This window comes from Metopolophium dirhodum, chromosome 5 (assembly GCF_019925205.1).
Source record: "Metopolophium dirhodum isolate CAU chromosome 5, ASM1992520v1, whole genome shotgun sequence".
Taxonomy (NCBI): Eukaryota; Metazoa; Arthropoda; class Insecta; order Hemiptera; family Aphididae; genus Metopolophium; species Metopolophium dirhodum.
In genome coordinates this window covers 24,129,994-24,150,023 of record NC_083564.1, presented here as the reverse complement: position 1 = coordinate 24,150,023, position 20,030 = coordinate 24,129,994, and the positions used below count along the sequence as shown (strand labels likewise).

The 20,030-nt window shown below is 29.0% G+C and overlaps 2 protein-coding genes and 1 long non-coding RNA gene across 3 annotated transcripts; 2 read left to right on the top strand and 1 right to left on the bottom strand.

Moving 5' to 3' along the window:
• Positions 1-209: 209 nt before the first annotated feature.
• LOC132945037 (dual specificity mitogen-activated protein kinase kinase dSOR1) lies at positions 210-4,465 on the bottom strand. Its single transcript, XM_061014648.1, has 8 exons — positions 4,195-4,465; positions 3,881-4,109; positions 3,575-3,687; positions 3,383-3,491; positions 3,136-3,312; positions 2,871-3,057; positions 2,495-2,664; positions 210-1,498 (listed from the first exon to the last, which is right to left on the bottom strand). The coding sequence occupies exons 1-8, from the start codon at positions 4,293-4,295 to the stop codon at positions 1,379-1,381; spliced, it is 1,206 nt and encodes a 401-aa protein (XP_060870631.1). The 5' UTR covers positions 4,296-4,465; the 3' UTR covers positions 210-1,378.
• Positions 4,466-10,777: 6,312 nt separating this feature from the next.
• LOC132944862 (uncharacterized) lies at positions 10,778-12,720 on the top strand. The gene is made up of 3 exons (XR_009664487.1): positions 10,778-10,947; positions 11,030-11,136; positions 11,931-12,720. It is a non-coding gene; the product is annotated as an uncharacterized LOC132944862 (long non-coding RNA).
• A 2,433-nt stretch (positions 12,721-15,153) lies between these two features.
• LOC132944615 (eukaryotic translation initiation factor 3 subunit E-like) lies at positions 15,154-18,234 on the top strand. Its single transcript, XM_061014060.1, has 10 exons — positions 15,154-15,290; positions 15,360-15,468; positions 15,662-15,778; positions 15,855-16,016; positions 16,816-16,938; positions 17,012-17,244; positions 17,325-17,442; positions 17,520-17,731; positions 17,790-18,024; positions 18,087-18,234. The coding sequence occupies exons 2-10, from the start codon at positions 15,379-15,381 to the stop codon at positions 18,111-18,113; spliced, it is 1,317 nt and encodes a 438-aa protein (XP_060870043.1). The 5' UTR covers positions 15,154-15,290; positions 15,360-15,378; the 3' UTR covers positions 18,114-18,234.
• The last annotated feature ends 1,796 nt before the right edge of the window (positions 18,235-20,030 follow it).

The following is a 20,030-nucleotide window of genomic DNA, read 5'->3' as shown; positions in this document are numbered from 1 at the left end:
ATTAATTATGTTACTTTTAAGTGTATTAATATTTTTCAAGGTCTACACAAAATTAGAAGGATAATTCTTAGATATTTTAAAGACATTTTTTTGATGTTAGAATAGAGCAAAATATACTTAAGATGTTACAGATAGAGAAGGCAATAAAATATGATGCAAATAAAAAAATTCCCAGATTTAGGCATTTGACTGTTAAATCTTCCACCGAGTACTTATATAATTTTTTTATTAATTTAAATTAAAAAAATGTATAATTTATATTCTATGATACATTATATAGTATGAATAATAGTAATAATTATATTTAGGAATAAAACATATGACATATATGGTTTTCATTCCCATATTTTGTCATTAAATATTATAGTATAATAATACATAGTTTACTGCTCCTGCTACTACGGCTCCCATTGGCCTAATGATATGCCAAGACATTCAATGTAATTTTGATTAATTAGTCTATGTAATAATAACCATTACATTTAAATAAATAATGTTATATCATAATATAAACAAACAATGAACATACGGCTAAACAATTTAAAAATATAAATGTCTAAATATTTACCAAAAGCAATTGCATAAACCTAAACTGGTACATTATTAAATGGGACGATGGCGAAATTAAGAAAAAAGTGGGTTAAAAGGGTGCACTCTGAAGTAGCAGGAACAACTTATGAACTTAAAATAAACAAATAAATTTACATTGGAAAATTAAATTTAGCAAATAAACTATAATAAAAATAAATATAAATGTTAAATCTAATCATCTACATAACAGTAAAAAAAAAACATACAAAAAAATCACCGAATTTATAATGTTGGAAATGTTAGAATTAAAAGCACAATAGACCACACAGATTAATTAAAAAAAAATCTTACTAACTTGATTTAATAGACCTTAGTTATTTTTTTGTTCAATACTTATACTACTAATATTTTAAGCTTGGTACGCGTCAACTCCAATATGATGCATATTATGTGCCTATCCTAAACCAACATAGGCCTGTGAAAAGAGGAAGGCAAGTAAGCTATAAGATTAAAAAACATAACACATCAATAAAATATAACAATAGAAATAGAAATTAATGCTTTTATCACACAATACACGTAGAAAAGTTTATAAAAAAACACCCTTGGGATTATTAGTTATAAATTATCCCTAATATATTTTAAAATAACATTCAATATCCTACTTAATAATTATTATATAATATATAATTACCACCCTATAAAAGGCTACATAAATACGATCAAAACAATTTCTTGGCAAAAGCAATTATATTATATTAAGCTTGGGAGGGGCACACCTCTAGACATTTCTGTCTAAATAGGAGTCCACAGCAGTGAGCCTTTGTATTAGGAGCAGTGAGCAGACTCATGATGCTGAATTCGAAGCCATTCTGGTTGGAGTAGTTGGAGTTAAACCTTTTATCTTGCAAACCCATCCAGCGATGTCAACTGGTTCACTTTCTGCTTTCTTTATCCATTGATGATCCTATAAAATATGAAAATAATTATATTATATTGTTTACTATCTAATGTATGTGCTATTGGCATCATTGTTTTATACAAATTTAGAAATTACCATAAATATCAGAAAATAAGTGTCAATGTTGTATTAATAACGTTTTGAAGCCTTAGTTCATATATTATTATATATGGCTATATACCTAATAATCATTACATTTTGGCAACCATAAAAAGACTAATTAAACATTCTTTTATGTTAAAATTATGAAATTGTTGTGTTAGTTTTCCCCTATTTATACCAGTAATTGTAATTGTTTGGATAATCAATTAATTTTACAAACTTGAAAAACTGTATATATCCTATCTATTATACTGGTAATTGTTGTACTGACCCTCATAATTTCATACAAAAATTATAATAATTCAAATTTTAATGCATACTATTTTTTTTTTTTTTTTTTAATGAATTTTGTAAAAAAATGAACTTTTAACACATATAAAAAAAAACGTGAGCATAGTATTGATATTATTCAACTGTAGAAATACTTCCACTCAGAATTGAATATAAGGCAAATTTAATATTTTTGAAGTTGAGTAATTTTCTGTCAAATACTTACTATAATTGAAATATAATGTATTTTTCTGCTAATGCAGATGATACAATAATTTATTATAATTCAGAAAAAATAAAATATAGTTTAGATTTACTATACAGTTTTTCAAACTAAAAAAAATACAATGGAACCTTGATATGTTGAAATAAATGTTGTTCCCTTGCCTAATCTAACTTACGCTAACCTTAGTAAGTAAAAAACCTCAACAAGTCGAAAAAATTTAATTTCTCTTGAATTTCGACTTATTGAGGTTCCACTGTAACAAAAATGTTGAGACATAAATTAAGTGTAGTAAAAATGCTGTGACACATAATTAAATTCAAGCAATTTTCAAAATATGATTTTGCCTTTATTCCAAACCCAGTCATTAGAACATATATTAATATTAAGTAATAATTATAACTTACCATAAGCATTTTGAAATCTCCTCTCTCATTGGGATTTTTCTTTAAGCATCTGTCTACAAAATCTTTAAAGGCATCAGAGAATATACCAGCTGGTAATGTAGGAGGTGGTTCATTAACAATGTAATCAAGGAGTTCAAAAATGGCCATTGGTCTAGGTCCATTTCCATTCGCTAAAATAAAATCATATGGATAAAAATAAGAAAATTATGCAAGTCATATGAACTCTTTTAACGGTTAATATTTAAAATGTTTTATGTTTATATAAACATAAAAAAAAATTTTAAAACGCTGAATGAGAAAGAAGGTTGATTTAAATAAATAGCCAATTGCTCAATATGTAACAAATATATTATAGTTATATTTAAAACTTTCTTACCGAAGACATCACCTTCAATATTTTCTATTGTTTCAGTCGCCTGAGATCTAGGCCCAAATATTGATGCTAGGGTCTTAGCATCAGGTGCGGGTATGGGATACATTCCAATGGCCATTTCAACCAAAGATAATCCCAAGGACCATATATCACTTTGTAATGTATATTGTGTACCTTGTAGTCGTTCAGGCTTAAAAATTAAGTTGAATAAAATAAGTTATAAAAACTAAAAGTATAATTTTATGATAGGTTTTTTTTTATTACTTACAGACATATATGATCTAGTACCAACAAATGAGTTAGCCATAGAGTCTATTAATTGACCAGACACACCAAAATCACATATCTTAATTTCCCCTGCACTGTTTACCAAAATGTTACTGGGTTTGACATCTCTGTGAATAATGGAATGTTGTTCTCGTAGATAAATCAGACCTTTGACAACCTAAAAAAATGAAAAAAAAAATGTGGATGGTAATGTTTTCTATAACTAAAAACTATTGGCGTGGACGCACGGCAGCAGTTATAGTTCCAAGCATTGGCTCAGGTATTCTAGTCTTTTGCAATATGAGATCAAGGGAACCGCCATCCATGTATTCCATGCAAATACTAATTTCACCATCACTATAACCATATGGTAATTATATAAATACAAGAAATTATTGTTTTTATTAATTTTAAACAGTATTATTAAATAAGGCAATTACCTGTAAAATGCTCCATAAAAACCAACTATGTGTGCATGGTTACATTCATGCAAAATTTTAAGTTCCCGAATGATTTGTTTTTTTATCGCAGGCTTTACTTCTAAGTGTATGAGCTAAACATTTTTTAAATTTAAATATATATATATATATAAAAGTGAAGTATCAAAAATCAAAGAAATTAGAATTATAGTCAATTATATAATACCTATGTATTATATAATTTTGTCTACATTACATTTTTAAGTTTTAAACATTATAAAATATAATCGTATGTATTAGGAAATCAATTAAGTTCAGTTCTATTACTTTTCTGGCCATGATGAGACCGCTGGACTTGTGTTTGACTTTCATGACTACTCCACCGTTGCCAGCACCTAGTTCACCATCTTTCATTTTCTCAAAGTCTGCATCACTAAGTTCACCCCCAATCTTTTCCTTTTGACATAAAAACAATTCCATTCGTTTCCGTTGTTCGTCGTCCATTCCGACTCGATCCAATTGTTCTTGTAGACTTGCTACGCTTAATTTGTCGCATCTGTAACGTACACAAAAATTATGTTAACGGTTGACCAACCAGTCTCAACAGACAATTTTTGTCTTTGTCGTTTGTGGACACTTACCCTGCGTCTGATGCTGCCGATAATGGTGCAGATGGTGACACAGGCTGTTGGTTGTCAGCCACACCAGGAGGAAGGGTCAAGTTTAATTTGTTCTTCGACATATTTCTTAGAGGTCCCGGTAGAAGAATACCTGTAACGATGGTTGCAGATTGATAATGGAAATTTGACGCGGTAACGTTATCGACGAATGGATCTTCGCAGGGAAAAATTTTTTGTGTCCGTATATAATATTGCCTACATTTAGCCCCTTTTTAGCAGCTATCAAAACGTGATAACAATGACAAAACGATAACATAATATTTTCATCGCAGTCGCGGACTATGATAGAGAGGACTGGAAATGAAATGATGGGCGGGTGACGGGGAGCCGGACCGCAATTGCCTCGGTCCCCCTACTCTTCCCCGCCCAAATTTGTACTTATGTGTAATTTCGTACTACGCTTGCAACGAGATCGATCGCGACAGGTTCGATTTGCTGGACGTTGTTTGAAATATTAAAAATCGACAAAATCCGAAACGAGAGCGACGAAAGGCAGACCATGTTCAGGAGGTTGCAGTTGACCATCAACGACTAGAGGTTTAAAAACATATGCGTGGAGGCAGCCGCGGCTCACGGGCACATAAACTGCCCGAAACTCGCTCACGAGATCGGCGTCCCTTGGGACCAGAACACGTGCAACAGGGCTGCGTTGAACGGTCACATGGACTGCCTGGTATACGCAAGGGAAAACGGGTATTCAGCCATGAGTATAACTGTCCGAAACTGTTCACCTATATTTCCTCCAAAGGGACGGGTACAGTTTTCCCGATTTTGATAACAATTGATAACAGCGAACTTGATAAGAAAAAAAAAATAATGCTTATGCCAACCTACAAAAGTTAGAAAAAATCCCAATTCCCGCGGCGTTGACCAGCGAATAAATCAAAAATATAAAAATCTTTTTCATATGATTGAAAAAATGTATAGCGAGAAATTTTGCCTTCTATAAAATAAAACCCTGTTTAGTTAGCTTTTAATCGGTGAAGTTAGGTTTTTATCATTTATTGATCAATAATCATTAATCATAATATATAATATTCATATTTTAAATTTAAATTTTAATACTTTTAACTTTATACTTTATACCAATACTTTAACTTTAACCTCTATTCTATGCTTTATACTTCACACTTTCACAGTAGGTACATACTCACGATTACTAGTATTATTATTTAAATTTTTGGAGTTAAATGCAGCTTTAATATTAGTGAAAGTATACTTACTGTGCTATAAGAAATAAATTTAATATATAATAATATGTTAAATGTGCCAAACAAACATAACTACATTTATTGAAAAGGTATGAATGTATGATGCCTATAATTATTCTCAGATTTAAATACTACTTTGGATATTATTGTAGTAAATTTTTAGTAGATATTCATAAAATAAATTTAATTTGATTATTTTTAACTTTACAATTCCCCAATTCATATTGACGCAAGAAACAAAACTATTTATTTATATAATATTTAGAAACAAAAATAAAAATTCATATTTGTTGTTACTTATTAGTTATTACTTATATCGATATGTTTATAGTTTTTTAAATACTTTGTAAACATAATTATTTTTTGGGACAAGTATTTCAGTAGGTAATAGGTATATTCAATGATTATTACTAACACTTCTGTTTTTATTGAAGATAAACTAAACTTGTTATAGGTATTATGTAACTAAATGGCAGATCGCTACATGCAATTGGCAGTTTCTTCACAGTTTTATTAAATCTTCATTCTAATTATATTTATGTACATATTCTTACTGTATTAAATATATGATTAAACATATTAAGCCACTGAATCATTCAATTTTATTTCTGTTTCAGCCTGGATTGTAGTACAAAATCGACAGTATTATTTCAACAAGATATTTTTCTTTACATTATTAAAATGATTTAAATGGCAATGAATGTTTTTAATTTTGGTTTTTTTTTTTTACTAAAAAAATAAAATAAGTACTTTAAATTTATTTTAATTCCTAACCTTTCAAATTATTCATAGTTTTTAGTTGTTTAAGGTTTAATTTTGTTGTGTGACAATTTCTTGTTTTTAAAATGTATTAACTGTATCAATCTATTCAGTATTTATAATTTATTGGTATATTTAGAAAAAATAAATTTAAGTGTAATGCAATTTGCAATAATTAAGTGTTATAACATAAAGAAAGATAAGTGTATAAAATATTTAACCCCATAATTTCGATACCTTTATTGGATTTAAACATGTACTCCAGACTATACTATTTAAACACACTTCCACGTTTGGTGACTATCAACAGACCAAACAGACTACTTTATTCACTCAAATAAATACACAATTAATAGAAGGTACTACATAGGGATTTTCTAGTACATAACAAAATGGGTATTCTTTTCTCCTTATAAAGATAATGCTGTATAACACATATACAATATAGTCCATATTAAGGGACAATGTATATAAGTACCTATATTTTATGAGCAAACATAAATTTACTGTCACTTTTTCAGTAATATTTGTGTTTGTAAGAAATATGGACAATGGCTGACCCCTGTTAGTTCATTTTTTACTGTTAACTTCATTTCAACACCATGATGAATAAATATATATTTATATAATTATGATATTTTGACAAATTACAATAATACTATGACATATTTATTATTTATCAAACTTAATATTATATTACTTTTTTATATTAAAAAATATTGACTTTTGTTACCCTTCAATGTTATACCTGTAACTAAATGCATGTCTGCATTCTCCTTTTGCATCATCCTTGATGTACCTGTTCTATGCATAGTTAGTTTATAGGCGTATGGTTTAAAGTATAGATGAATTTAAATTTGAAAGCAATGATGAATTAATAATTGTTAAAATGTAAGTTAAGGCCTAGAGGTCATTTTCCGAAATTCTCAATAGTTTTTCCAAAACTTGTTTGAAATTGATTTTAATTATTTACTATTTAGTTGCAACTCCAAAAATAATTGTGCTACCTAGAGCTTAACTCAGCGGTTCCCAAACTTTTCAAACTACCTCAAATTATTCAATCGAAGATTCAGTTTTTATAAATGCACTGTGCCTTAGTAGGTACTTTGAAACTTGAAAATTGAAATTACTTTTCTAATTGTTATCTAGTGACGTGTATTTTATTTTCCTTGTACTGTTACCTAGGGTTGTTTTAAAAATTAAGTACCTATTATGTTTTTTTCATTATTTTATATTACATCATATTTTGTTTATAAATATTTTTTAAAAACACTTTTACTGTTACCTAGGTGGTAACTAAAAACATTTACTACATTTTTCGTAATCTTAGTACTATACTTGATAAAATACAATTGAGAAAAATTTATATTTCACTGGTTCAATGAATTATTACTTATGGTTTTGAGAGTTAGGGGTTTGCTTATGATGTTCACTTACATAACTAAAAGTAACTATAAATTAATTAATTTAATTTCTATTAAAGTTACTAAACTGTGCTAGTATTCTGATATTATGTGTATAATTTTGAAAAGCTATTTAAATAATGTTTATTATTACTTGTATCAAAACATAAAAATATTGTTAATACAAGATTTATAAAAATGTAAATATAAGTATCATTTAAAATATGCCTAGATGTTGTAAATCTTTTGGTCTCAAAAACTTGTTAAATAGGAAATACTGCTATTATTAAAGAAAGGACTTATATTGAATATATATATAATAAGAATTTGAAAAACATATTAAAAAATTTAAATCCTTCAATAAAAGTCCTATCTTTATGAAACCTTCAAGGTTCGAAGCAGAAGCGTGCCTAGACTAGTTCCCAGTTTTTAAAAGTGTATTAACTCAATTGTTAATGGGGTAAATGTTGTGATCGAAATTTGAATTTTCAAAACCAAAAAAAATGGCGGGAAATTTTGTTTTGCCAATTTTTCAAACTTAAATACGAGACGCAGCTTTTTTTAGAACAGAAATTTGATCTAGAGGTATCACTGCATTGAACCTCGGAGATTTCAAGACGATACGAACAATATTGAAGTTTTTAGGTTTTCTTGATATATTACGATTTTGAAAAAACCAAATCCTTCAATAAAATTCCTATCTTTATGAAACCTTCAAGGTTTGAAGCAGAAACAACCTTAGACCAGTTTCCAGTTTTTAAAAGGTTATTAACTCAATTATTAAGGGGGTAAATTACATGTTCAAAATTTGAATTATTCAAAAATGAAATTGGCGGGAAATTTTCTTTTGTAATTTTTCAAACTTAAGGTCGGTACGCGACTTTTTTGAGAATAGAAATTTGATCTCGAGGGTTGACTGCTTCGATCCTTGAAGGTTTCATAACGATAGCACTTATATTGAATGATTTAGGTTTTCAATAAAATACGAATTTGAAAAACCTATTTAAAAACCTAAATCCTTCAATAAAAGTCCTATCTTAATGAAACCTACGAGGATCGAAGCAAAAGCATGCGTAGTTCATTTGTCATCTGGTAAAAGTTTTTTTAACTCAAATATTAAGGGGGTAAGTTAAGGTTCAACATTTTCAATTGTTCAAAAAAAAAATTGGCGGGAAATTTTCTTTTGTCAATTATCCAGCCTTAGGGTCGATACGTGATTTTTTAAGAACAGATATTGGATCTAGAGGGGTCACTGCATTGAACCTCGAAGATTTCAAGACGATACGATCAATATTGTAGGTTTTAGGTTTTCTCAATATATTACGATTTTGAAAAAACTAAATCCTTCAAAAAAAGTACGATCTTTTTGAAACTTTCGAGGATCGAAGCAGAAACGTCTCTAGACCAGTTACCAGTTTTTAAAAGTTTATTAACTCTACTATTAAGGGGGTAAATGTTGTGATCAAAATTTGAATTTTTTAAAAAAAAAATTAGCGGGAAATTTAGTTTTACCAATTTCTCAAACTTAAATACGAGACTTGGCTTTTTCGAGAACAGAAATTTGATCTAGAGATGTCACTGCATTGTACCTCAAAGATTTCAAAACGATACGACCCATATTAAAGGAGCTAATTTTTTTGATGTACATCCAATTTTGTGTTGTTACTTGTTACCTCAAATATTATATTAGAGTTAATTGACCTATTATTTTATAGGTTTTAATATTTTATTCTTATATGCCTATCGATTTACATTAATAAATAATAAGCAACACGCCTACTAGAATAAATGTGAAAAAAAGTTCAAAACAATTATTACTTAAAACGTCATACATACGTATACCATAAGGAAACGTCTGGTTATACGAATAATCACATATTGCGTTTTTCAACTTTTTGCTTCTCCGATTACGGGCGAAATAATGGTCGCACGTACTTCAACCATAGAGCCTTTTTAAATCCTCGTACACCAAAAGACAGGAATCTCGAGTTTCGTACTGATCAAACGAAAACCTAAAATCCAAAATACACGTAACTACGTAATTTTTTAAGTACAAAAAACACTTGAAAAATCATAACTCCCGAACCAAAAGTGGGATAACCTCGATCTTGGTATCCATCGATACGGCGCAAAGTCTTCTATAACGTCCGACTACGAAAAAAGGCTCACCGCTCCCGAAATCTAAGTGTCCGTACCGGAAACCCCGAAAAACGCAAATTTTAAATTTCCGAAGCCCCAAAAGACGGAGAAAAACGGCTCCTATGGTCTCGACACCTGAAACCGAATTTGATCACCGACCTCCAAACTATACAAATATCGAGTTTCAGAAACGTCGTACAAAAACTAAATCTTTTCCAAAATACAACTAGGGGGGGGGGACTCCGGGATTACGTTTTAGAAGGGCCTAAACCGAAACGTTTGGGAACTTAAAAGTATAATATTAGCTTATGAAAACGTCATCAGCTACAACTTATAGATTTATTGAACTTTAAAAACTATTACATATTTATACGTTAGTTCGCATTTGGTAATTACGCCGGTAACATACAACTTTCTATGTCAGTAGTTTTCCTAGAAGTAGTTACCTATTCATATAATCACATCGATAATAAATCTATTTAGTGTTAAACATGAACAATTGTTTATATAATTGATGAACTCAATCATCAAAGTTTATGACGTATTATACGTCTCGAAAATGATTATAACTAAATGTATTTTGTCATAAATTATAATACTTTAATATGACATGTCCTGAAATTTACTAACGCTGGACAATAGGTATAAACGTATTGTGAATTAGTAAATGACAGATATATAATATAATATTAGCTATTAGGTATGTACTCTATTCAGAACTATTGTGGTCGTCTGTTTGTGGATGAGATTAATCCCACATAGGAGAACGAGAAATGGTGAAATCTAAAGTTTGTCGATGGAGAATATTATGGAGATTCCATTTAAATGGTTGGTGTAACGAATTTTCCAGTTGTTAAATAGAGAGCTTACAAAAACCATAAAAAAAACCAAAAAACCATACTAAATTTGCTTTATCAAATAATCATAGATTTTAAATTATGATAATGAATTATTAACATGTGTAACCATTGTTCAGGTTGTAGATGGTTACCACTTCAAATGTCAGCAAACAATAATTGAGGTTATGTTCAATTCAAATGTAAATAATAATTATTCGTTAATATTTTGTTAATTTTTATTTAATTTATTAATTATTTAATTTTTTTACATTTTTTACCTTTTATACAATATGTTTATTATTCACTATCGTGTGCACTGTGCTGTTACAAATTACAAATTTAAACAGTTCACCTTAAATTTTCGTAAGTCGTACATACATTTTGGCTACTAATCTGCTTGCCTATTCTTTAAATTTTATGTTATACGACAGTGTATTATTTCTAGGTCAAATGTATCTACAAAGAATTAAAATCATTGCAAATCCAAGTTAAACTTAATATGCCATTTACAAGTTACAACAATCACATTCAAACCTTCATAACTCAAATCATGTATGTTCTGTATAGTATTAAAATTCCTATAATGTATTACTTATTGGTGGTGATACATCTGAAACAACTTAACAGATACATTAAAATGATAATTATTTATCTTACAAAGTTGCAGTCAGATGTGGATTTAATATCTGATATTTTGTAAATGTTTAGGGCCATTATCATAGCTGATGCTTAAAAATAGGTATTGCTTAAGCTGTACCTACTTATGACTTAAACGAGATTCATACGAGACTTTAGCCTAAGAAAAGAAATAGTGTTACTTAAACTAAGGATCGTCGAGACCTGCATCAAGCATTGCTTTTAGTTACTATAGCTGCTAACCTAACCTGTTTTTTTATATCACAACTTTTTTAGTTTTTAAATTACCAACATTTACTTAAGCAATACTTATTCTTAAGCATTGACTATGGTCCTTAGTGTTAAATTTTATAGTAATGGTTAATGATGATGGAGTTACTAATTATTCATAATATTAAAAAGTTTACATGTTTACCTATATTGTTATTTTTTATTTTTCTCCATAAGGCATAGATAATAATAAATAATACAAGTATACACTATAGGTTCACAACTATAACACAATACAAGTATACACTATAGGTTCACAACTATAACACAAGGATGTTTGCTATATTATATATTGGGATACACTATGTGTTGGGACTATGAATAATGTTGATTGGTTACTATTTTACCTTCATTGATTTTTTATATGATATTGAGCCATTAAATGAATACTATTTTCAAAATAATTTAATTAATATAGTTGTTTTTTTTTCCAATTTTAGTAAGCAAGATACAGTAACTGGTGTATGCATGTACCCAAGCCATGTAGGAGATTATTCTGTTTGGAAAAACTTCTTCTGAAAAAACTGTTTCCACTAACAGTTCCACATGGCGGTTTACGAGTAATGACCAAAATAGGCATCTAGCTTCAACTTCTGTGTTCACCCTTGAAAGAACGTCATTAAGCTATACCACATAGAGTTGTAAATACCGTTTCCGGATATATGCCGGTGTATTTATTTATATATAATAATATTATGTTATTCTGTAATCCGTGACCTGTGCCACTGTGGTTAAGGCACAACTAAATAAATTGGGTGCCATGAGTAGAGATTTAAATTCTGCCTTATTAATATTAACACCTTAATAATAATTAATGACATTAAAACGTTGCACCTACCTATACTCAAGGACAAGGCCCTAATATTATATATTATATATATAAAAAATGAAAAATAGATTATAATAGTGTAATAACGTAGAATAAGATAACATATAAATAAATATATAAATACGGCTCCTGCCGATAGTTATATTAAAATAGTAAAAGTTAGAATTGTAAAAATTACGCTATTACCTTCCTCCAGATGTTCAGAGGGCTCTCGAGATCGTATATTCGAGAATTATATCAAATACACCGTACAATATGATTTTATGGAAAAAAGCACATAGAACGTATTGACTGCAATCAACATAAAATATTATATCATATGTCTTACCTGATTCGCAGTTGTTCGTAGACAATATTGTAAGAGTTTTAGGTTTTAGATAAAATAAAGTACTACTTCAGATACACAAATTGAATTAACGAACGCACTGATTATTGCTTGCATAAGAAGTCCAGTTGTCGCTCGTTGAAATCGGTTTCTTTGGTACTTGAGAGGTTGTTACTTCGGTGGTTGGTGCTCATGCACTGGTTTAAGGGACGGACGCGAGGATGCTGACCAGAGAGTGGAGGGTGGCTTTGTCACTAACTTATTGTGGGCCTGGGAACTAGATTATTCTTTGGCGTCAGCATAAAATAAGGTCACACACATCCTACGTAATATTGTTATGAGTGCGTGTCGAATTATTAGTTGTCGTTGTCAATGGTTTTATTTGATGCGACCGATTTCTACAAGCGACAGTCTGGCTGTTGTTTATTAATCTGTAAAATTTTAGTTTATTATAATGGTGTGTGAGCATATCATTACAATAAAATATATGTAGATTCTAGATGTCTCGTTCACAAAAATCCACGCTATTTCTGACACTTGATATACAAAAAATTCCTATATTATAAAACTAAATTACAAATTACAAAATCTAATAAATAGATATTACAAATAAAATATTGAAAAAACAAACAAACAATTTTGTATTTTTTGAAGTTAATATTTTTACTGTAATTGAATTCTTCTTTAAGGGATTGAAATTTTTCTTATTAAAAGATACAATAAAATAGAATAAGAAACGGTTAAAATGTAATTTAAGAAACAAATTTTCATTTTCAATGTACTAAAATAAAATTTCCCTGGTTGGTTGATTGAATTTATGTTTAAATATTTACCCGACTAAAAGATTAAATATCATATCACATCACTGTCCAGCCAGTTTCAAACCATATTACTCTATTGATAAATACCTGACCTTTGATTACTAAACATGGTTTGTTAGTTTAAAATAAATAAAAAATTAAACTAAATAGATACTTGGTGTGTAGATAATTGGGACTAATATTAATTATTATTTCTTTTTACTTAACTCCATATAAGATGTAGATGATTTTTATTTACTGTGTTTTTAATGTGTCAACAAACTAATTTTATATTATTTAAGTCAAATTTGATGTATAAAAACCAAAAAATTGAAATGGTGACTTCTTGTATACTATTTATTATTTAGATTCTTATAATAAATTATTTTGTATTCATTTAATTAATTTTGTATAATTATGATAAGAAACAACTCGCATTAGACTAATGATTCAATTAAATAAACTCGTCAGTGGTGGTCACGAATAAATAAATTATGATTCTTATGATCAAATGATTCACTGTACTGTCTGAACCAGTTCATTTATTTGAAAAAAACGAATCAGTTAATTAAAGACAACTTGTCACATCTCTACAGTACTCAACAGTGTATTCTTCACTTCATACTTCTTAAGTTATATTTGTCTATTTAATGTATATTTGAATGTATTTTTTTTGTTTCTATTTATTGATAAACTTAGACGAATATTATATTTATATTTTAAATTTTAGCTATATAATTTTTTTTAGTACATATATAAAATCTTAGTTTTATAATTTACACATTACTTATGTTTGTATCTTATGTAACTTTGTACCTTATACATAAAATATATATAGAATTTAGACAAGTAAATGCAATTTTTAAGTCTTATACTGTTTATATATTATGATGAATTTACAATTGATACTAATATGTATGCATGGGCGCAAATAGCATTTGGGGTGGCTAACGCCTTACTTTGATAATATTGAATAAGCTTAAAACAAAATTTAGGAAATGTTTGAGGAGCTTATGTATGTATGGACATATGTAAGTTTTTGAAACTGCATTTAAAACAAATAACTGTTGTGGAACATAAAATTAATAGCAATACACCAATATTCTTCAACATATGTCGCATCGTATTGTTATTGGAAATGTAAGTCACTCAATCATGTAATATTTTATCAAAAGTTAATCAAGAATAATCAAAATTATTATGAATTCTGTGTTACAAAGATTTACTAGATGTGTCATGAACAAACTATTTTAAGTTTTTGAGCATTCAAGGTTTAAATGTGTAACTTTGGTGGGTAATGGGTAGCTCCAATATTTGTTTTTTTTAAATTCGGATATTGATAACCTGTAGTTATAATTGATAAGTGGTAGTTAGGTTTTTAGCTATTTTAAATTAAGATTTTTGTATTTTTATGTGGGAAACGCTGGTTAGGTAAAACTAAAAATATTTTTATGCGGGAAATTTATGTTTCTAAGGTTGGCATAACCGATCTCCCGAAATTTGATTTTGATGATATCTCGCTGTTATCAAAATCGGGAAAACTGTCCTAGCCCCTCCTCCAAATATATGGAATGTTCATGAAACAACTCGGACCTGGCAACACTGGACAATTATTATCTATGCGTATATGCAGCCGCAGTCGCTGCTGTTATCTGTGCGCTTCCATTTATTTATTCTCTTTGGGTCGAGTCATGATAAAGATTTACACAAATCCATTTTATCATGGTCCGAGTGGATGTTTATCTGTCTATGGAGTGGACCGAGTTGGATTGAACATATTTTGGACCACGATTCAAGAATTACGGCGATTCAAAGTTTATCTTCTGTGAAGGCGACTTTAGTCTTAGTTTGTTTAATTTTCGTTTTTACCGTCGGATAGTCACTGCATTACTTATTTACGATACATTCATTATAGTAGTCGGTCACAAACAAACATGGCTAAATTCGATTTGACGAGTAAGATGACCAAATACTTGGACCGGCATTTGGTCGCCCCGCTGCTGGAGTTCTTGTGGGCGAAAAAGGTAAGTGTTTTTCAATTTTCCCGTCTCGAACTGTTGGGAAACGTATATTGTTCGATTACGGTTCATGGAAGAATTGCGTTTTGGTGAATTTTTGGTCGTGTACACCAAATTGCACTGTATGAGTGTGTATGATCTCTGCCAAACAGCAATTATTGTTGTAAAATGTTTGACTGACAACAAAACGTTTATTTAGATTTACAACGAGAATGAAATTTTGCAAGCCAAATTGGACATTCTTAATAAGACTAACATGATGGATTATGTAATCGAGATTTACAAACAGTTGAATCCTGAAAAAGAAGTACCAGAGGTATGTACCCACTTAAATTAGTGTAGAACTTACAACCTACAATGTTTTTTATTTTTTCGGTACATTATGATATTAGGAAATGAAAACAAGAAGAGATCAAATTGTATCGCAGCTCAATCAATTTCAAAGTGAAGTTGACGTTGTGATGAATTTCCTCAAAGATGATAAAGTCATGAAAAATATGGAAACTATGAGGGATCCTAAAACATTGTCTACCTATTTAACCAATGAATTCAACGTAAGTGTTATTCCTATTCTAGAATAATAATTATTGATTTTATTTTCAATTCAAATTCTTGGAAACTTGATCTGTCGTGGTTTTAAATTCTATTTTAACTAATGTTTTTTTAAAATTACATTTTTTTAAGGAGTTCCTATTAATTACTATTAAATTAATAAACAATTGATATGAGTATATTAAAATGTATTACTGAAAATAATATAATTTGTTATAAAATATGAATCTAAAGAACTAATTAACTAAATAGATATCAATGTTGTTTACCTAACCTTTTTAATATTAAAATAATTATAATTTGCTTGAAGTTAAAAAATCTTAAATTTGTGTAGATTGTTTAATAATATATATTATGTCATATAAATGGAACTTCCTGGCCATCGCGACTATCTGAAAATCGGAATTTTGGTCCCAAGAGTCAATACTACCTTATATATTTTGTGTTACATGGCCACTATGGTTATTGTGACTACCATAATATAAAATGCACTACAATTTCTGAAGGCAGAAAGTGAGGAGGAAGTTCTCTATGGTTCTGCTTCACACTTCCCAGAGTTTTCTAATATCAATTAAACTAACTGATTATAATAATATACTGCTAATTACCAGAAGGTTCTTTAAAATATGGGATTTACATTTATATAAGTCCTAACGTCAATGGAAAACATTTTTAGTTTAGTATGCTTATAAGTACAGAAAATGTTATGGAGTATTTGAATGATAATCATGGTATAGAACTATAAAGTCTCTTAGTATGAAATAAATAGTAATTAAACCATCTAATTTTTTGTTAATTTAGTTTAAAGTAGAAATGATGGAAAGTATGTACAAATTCGCCAAGTACCATTATGATTGTGGAAATTATGCTGGTACAACAAGTCATTTGTACTTTTATTTATTAGTTATGTCGCCTACTGACAAGGTAAATTCTTCAACGTGTAAAATTCTTATTGAGTTTCTTGTATTATATTTATAATATATGAAATACTGTTTAGAATTACTTGAATGTTCTTTGGGGAAAATTAGCATCTGAAATTCTTATTCAAAATTGGGAAACTGCTCTTGAAGATTTAAACAAACTGCGAGAGTACATTGATTCCAATACAAATGGTTCTCCATTGCATTTGCTACAACAACGAACGTGGTTAATTCACTGGAGTCTATTTGTGTTTTTCAATCATGTTAAGGGACGTGACCTTATTATTGACATGTTTTTGTACAGGCCTAAGTAATATATTGTAAATATTAGTAATAATAATAAATTATGATGTTATATATAAAATTATAAATAAATAATTTTGTTATCAGCTATTTAAATGCTATTCAAACCATGTGTCCACACATTCTTCGCTACTTGGCCACTGCAGTTATAATCAATCGTTCAAGAAGAGCAGCCATGAAGGATCTTGTTAAGGTTATTCAACAGGTGAGTTTAATAACATTTAGATGAATTGTCTATTACTATACATTTTATATATTTATTAATACTAATACTGTATACAGGAATCTTATACCTACCGTGACCCTATAACTGAACTTCTTGAAAATCTCTACGTTAATTTTGATTTTGAAGGAGCCAGGGACAAATTACATGAATGCCAAATTGTTCTTTTTAATGACTTCTTCTTGACTGCATGCCTTGATGACTTTGTAGAAAATGCTCGTTTGATGATTTTTGAAACTTTTTGTCGTATTCATCAGTGTATTAGTATTGGGTATGTATACTCTGTATTTATAACTTCATAACATTTAAATGCTTTATTTATTATTTAGTATGTTGGCTGAAAAGCTTAATATGAACCCAGAAGAGGCTGAGTGCTGGATTGTGAACCTCATCAGGAATGCCAGGTTAGATGCAAAAATTGACTCAAAACTTGGACATGTCGTTATGGGAACACAACCTTTATCGCCTTACCAACAGCTTTTAGAGAAAATAGACACATTATCAGTGCGATCAGAAGCATTACAACAACTCATCGAAAGAAAAGTCAAAGCTAAAACTCAAGAAGTAAGTTAAATGTTATTAATTTTCCTTAGTTATGTTTTTCATAAAAATATTATATTTTGCAGCAAGATCCACTTTGGTACAATCCTTGAAAAGCTGTTAACAATGATAAGTTATGAAGAAGTGTTATTTTTCAATAAAACAAGAATAATATTATTCATGAAATGTTATTTTATTTATTTATTTTTAATAATTAAATTAACATTGAATTCATTTTCTGAAGTTTTTTGGAATCCTGAAAATCCTCAAATTAAATAGATCCTATGATAATTTAACCTGGGGGAGGGTGGGGGCTGAGATTTCCCCCGGTAAGATATTCCTAGGTCCTAGGACTTAATAGGCGCAGCGTTTAGGGGAGGGCCATTATATTTATATGGGTCATTCCTTCTAGATATCATAAACTACCTAAAACTTCCTACAATCTAACTTTAAAATCAGTTTAAATGTTCATAAAAATGTAATTTGACATTCCGATAGACATTCGTTTATTGTTAAAAGTAGGCTTATGAGGAATTTTGTATTATATTTTTTGGTGTACCTATTGAAAATGTTAATAAAACATTCAGTGAGAATTGCATGTATCAATAGACCTACAGTAGTTTTGTTTAGAGTTACACCAATATTTTTCCTGATATTTTTCGTTATTCCTTACACAGACATTTGTTATCTCCGGCTTACAAGTGTGTAACAAAGCAAATTTTACGCTCTCAGAAGATTGTGTTTAGCTCTGTTGCCCGTTGGTTTAAAATTAAAGAGTGAATCGATCTCTTATAAAATTTAAAGGCAAAATAATGATCCAAGGTATCTTATAGCCTTTTTATTATATTTTAATTTTAAAGCAAGCTATGTTTATTATAAAGTTGTAAATTGTTTGTACATCTTAAAACTTATGCACTTGTAAGACGGAGACAACAAATGTCCGTGTAGTGTCCTCTTCACTTTTTATTTTTGTATTTCTCGCCGATTTTGACCTCCCGAATGCACCAACTAGATTCACTTTCACACCAGAAAAGATACTGAAATTGAAAATCGAAGCATTATTTCGACTACTTTAGGTACACAGACAAGAGAAAAAAAACAGTATCGCCAAACCGGTAAACTCATACTTTCATGTGGCCAAAACCAATATATTTAGTTGAGATTTTTAAGAAAAAAAAGTCTGCAAAAACCAGTATGATTTAACGGAAAAATTGATTTAAATAATGTATAATAGGTATAAATTATTAAATTAAAATAAAATCGTTTAGTTAAAATTAGTTGGTAAAATATTAACAAAAAAAATTTCATTATTAGTCTTTTTTTTCAAATACTTATTATGTTTTAATCGCTCTGTATAGATAGGTACCGAAATCGCCAAATGTACTTATTGGAGACTTATTGGTTTTTACACAATGATATCTCAATTAAAGTATTTGAGTATTTCCACAGAAAACCAACAAGTAACATTAGACATACCTATGATATCGCACTAATGGAAACTGTACTTGTAGTCAACCGCGTGTCTTAGGCCATAGCAGTGTTAACAGTAATAGTTATATTATAATGGATAGTGTAAAATTAATAAAAAATTATAATTATATTTATAATGGATTTGCATATACAATCCAGCATAAACCAATAAATAGCATAAAATGGAAATGTTCCCAAAAGTCACCAAATAATTTTCTGGTACAGTTGGTAACTACCTACAGAGGTAAATAATTAATAAATATATATTTTATTTTTATAAATTACAATCTATACAATTTGTACAATAAGTAATATACTAATATTTATGTTTACAGACAGATAACGGGTTATAAACACACGAGGAGGAAATCACACATTTGTGACACCTCTTATTATATATTTTTAATGACATTTTGTAATTTATGTATGTAAAAATATATTTACATATACAGCTTTAAAGAATCCGAGCTTAGATGTAGTGCATTCTCGTGCTAATGATCTACCCATTGGCATTGTTGAAAAAGCAAAGGAATAAATTAATCATAAATGATTTGAATATC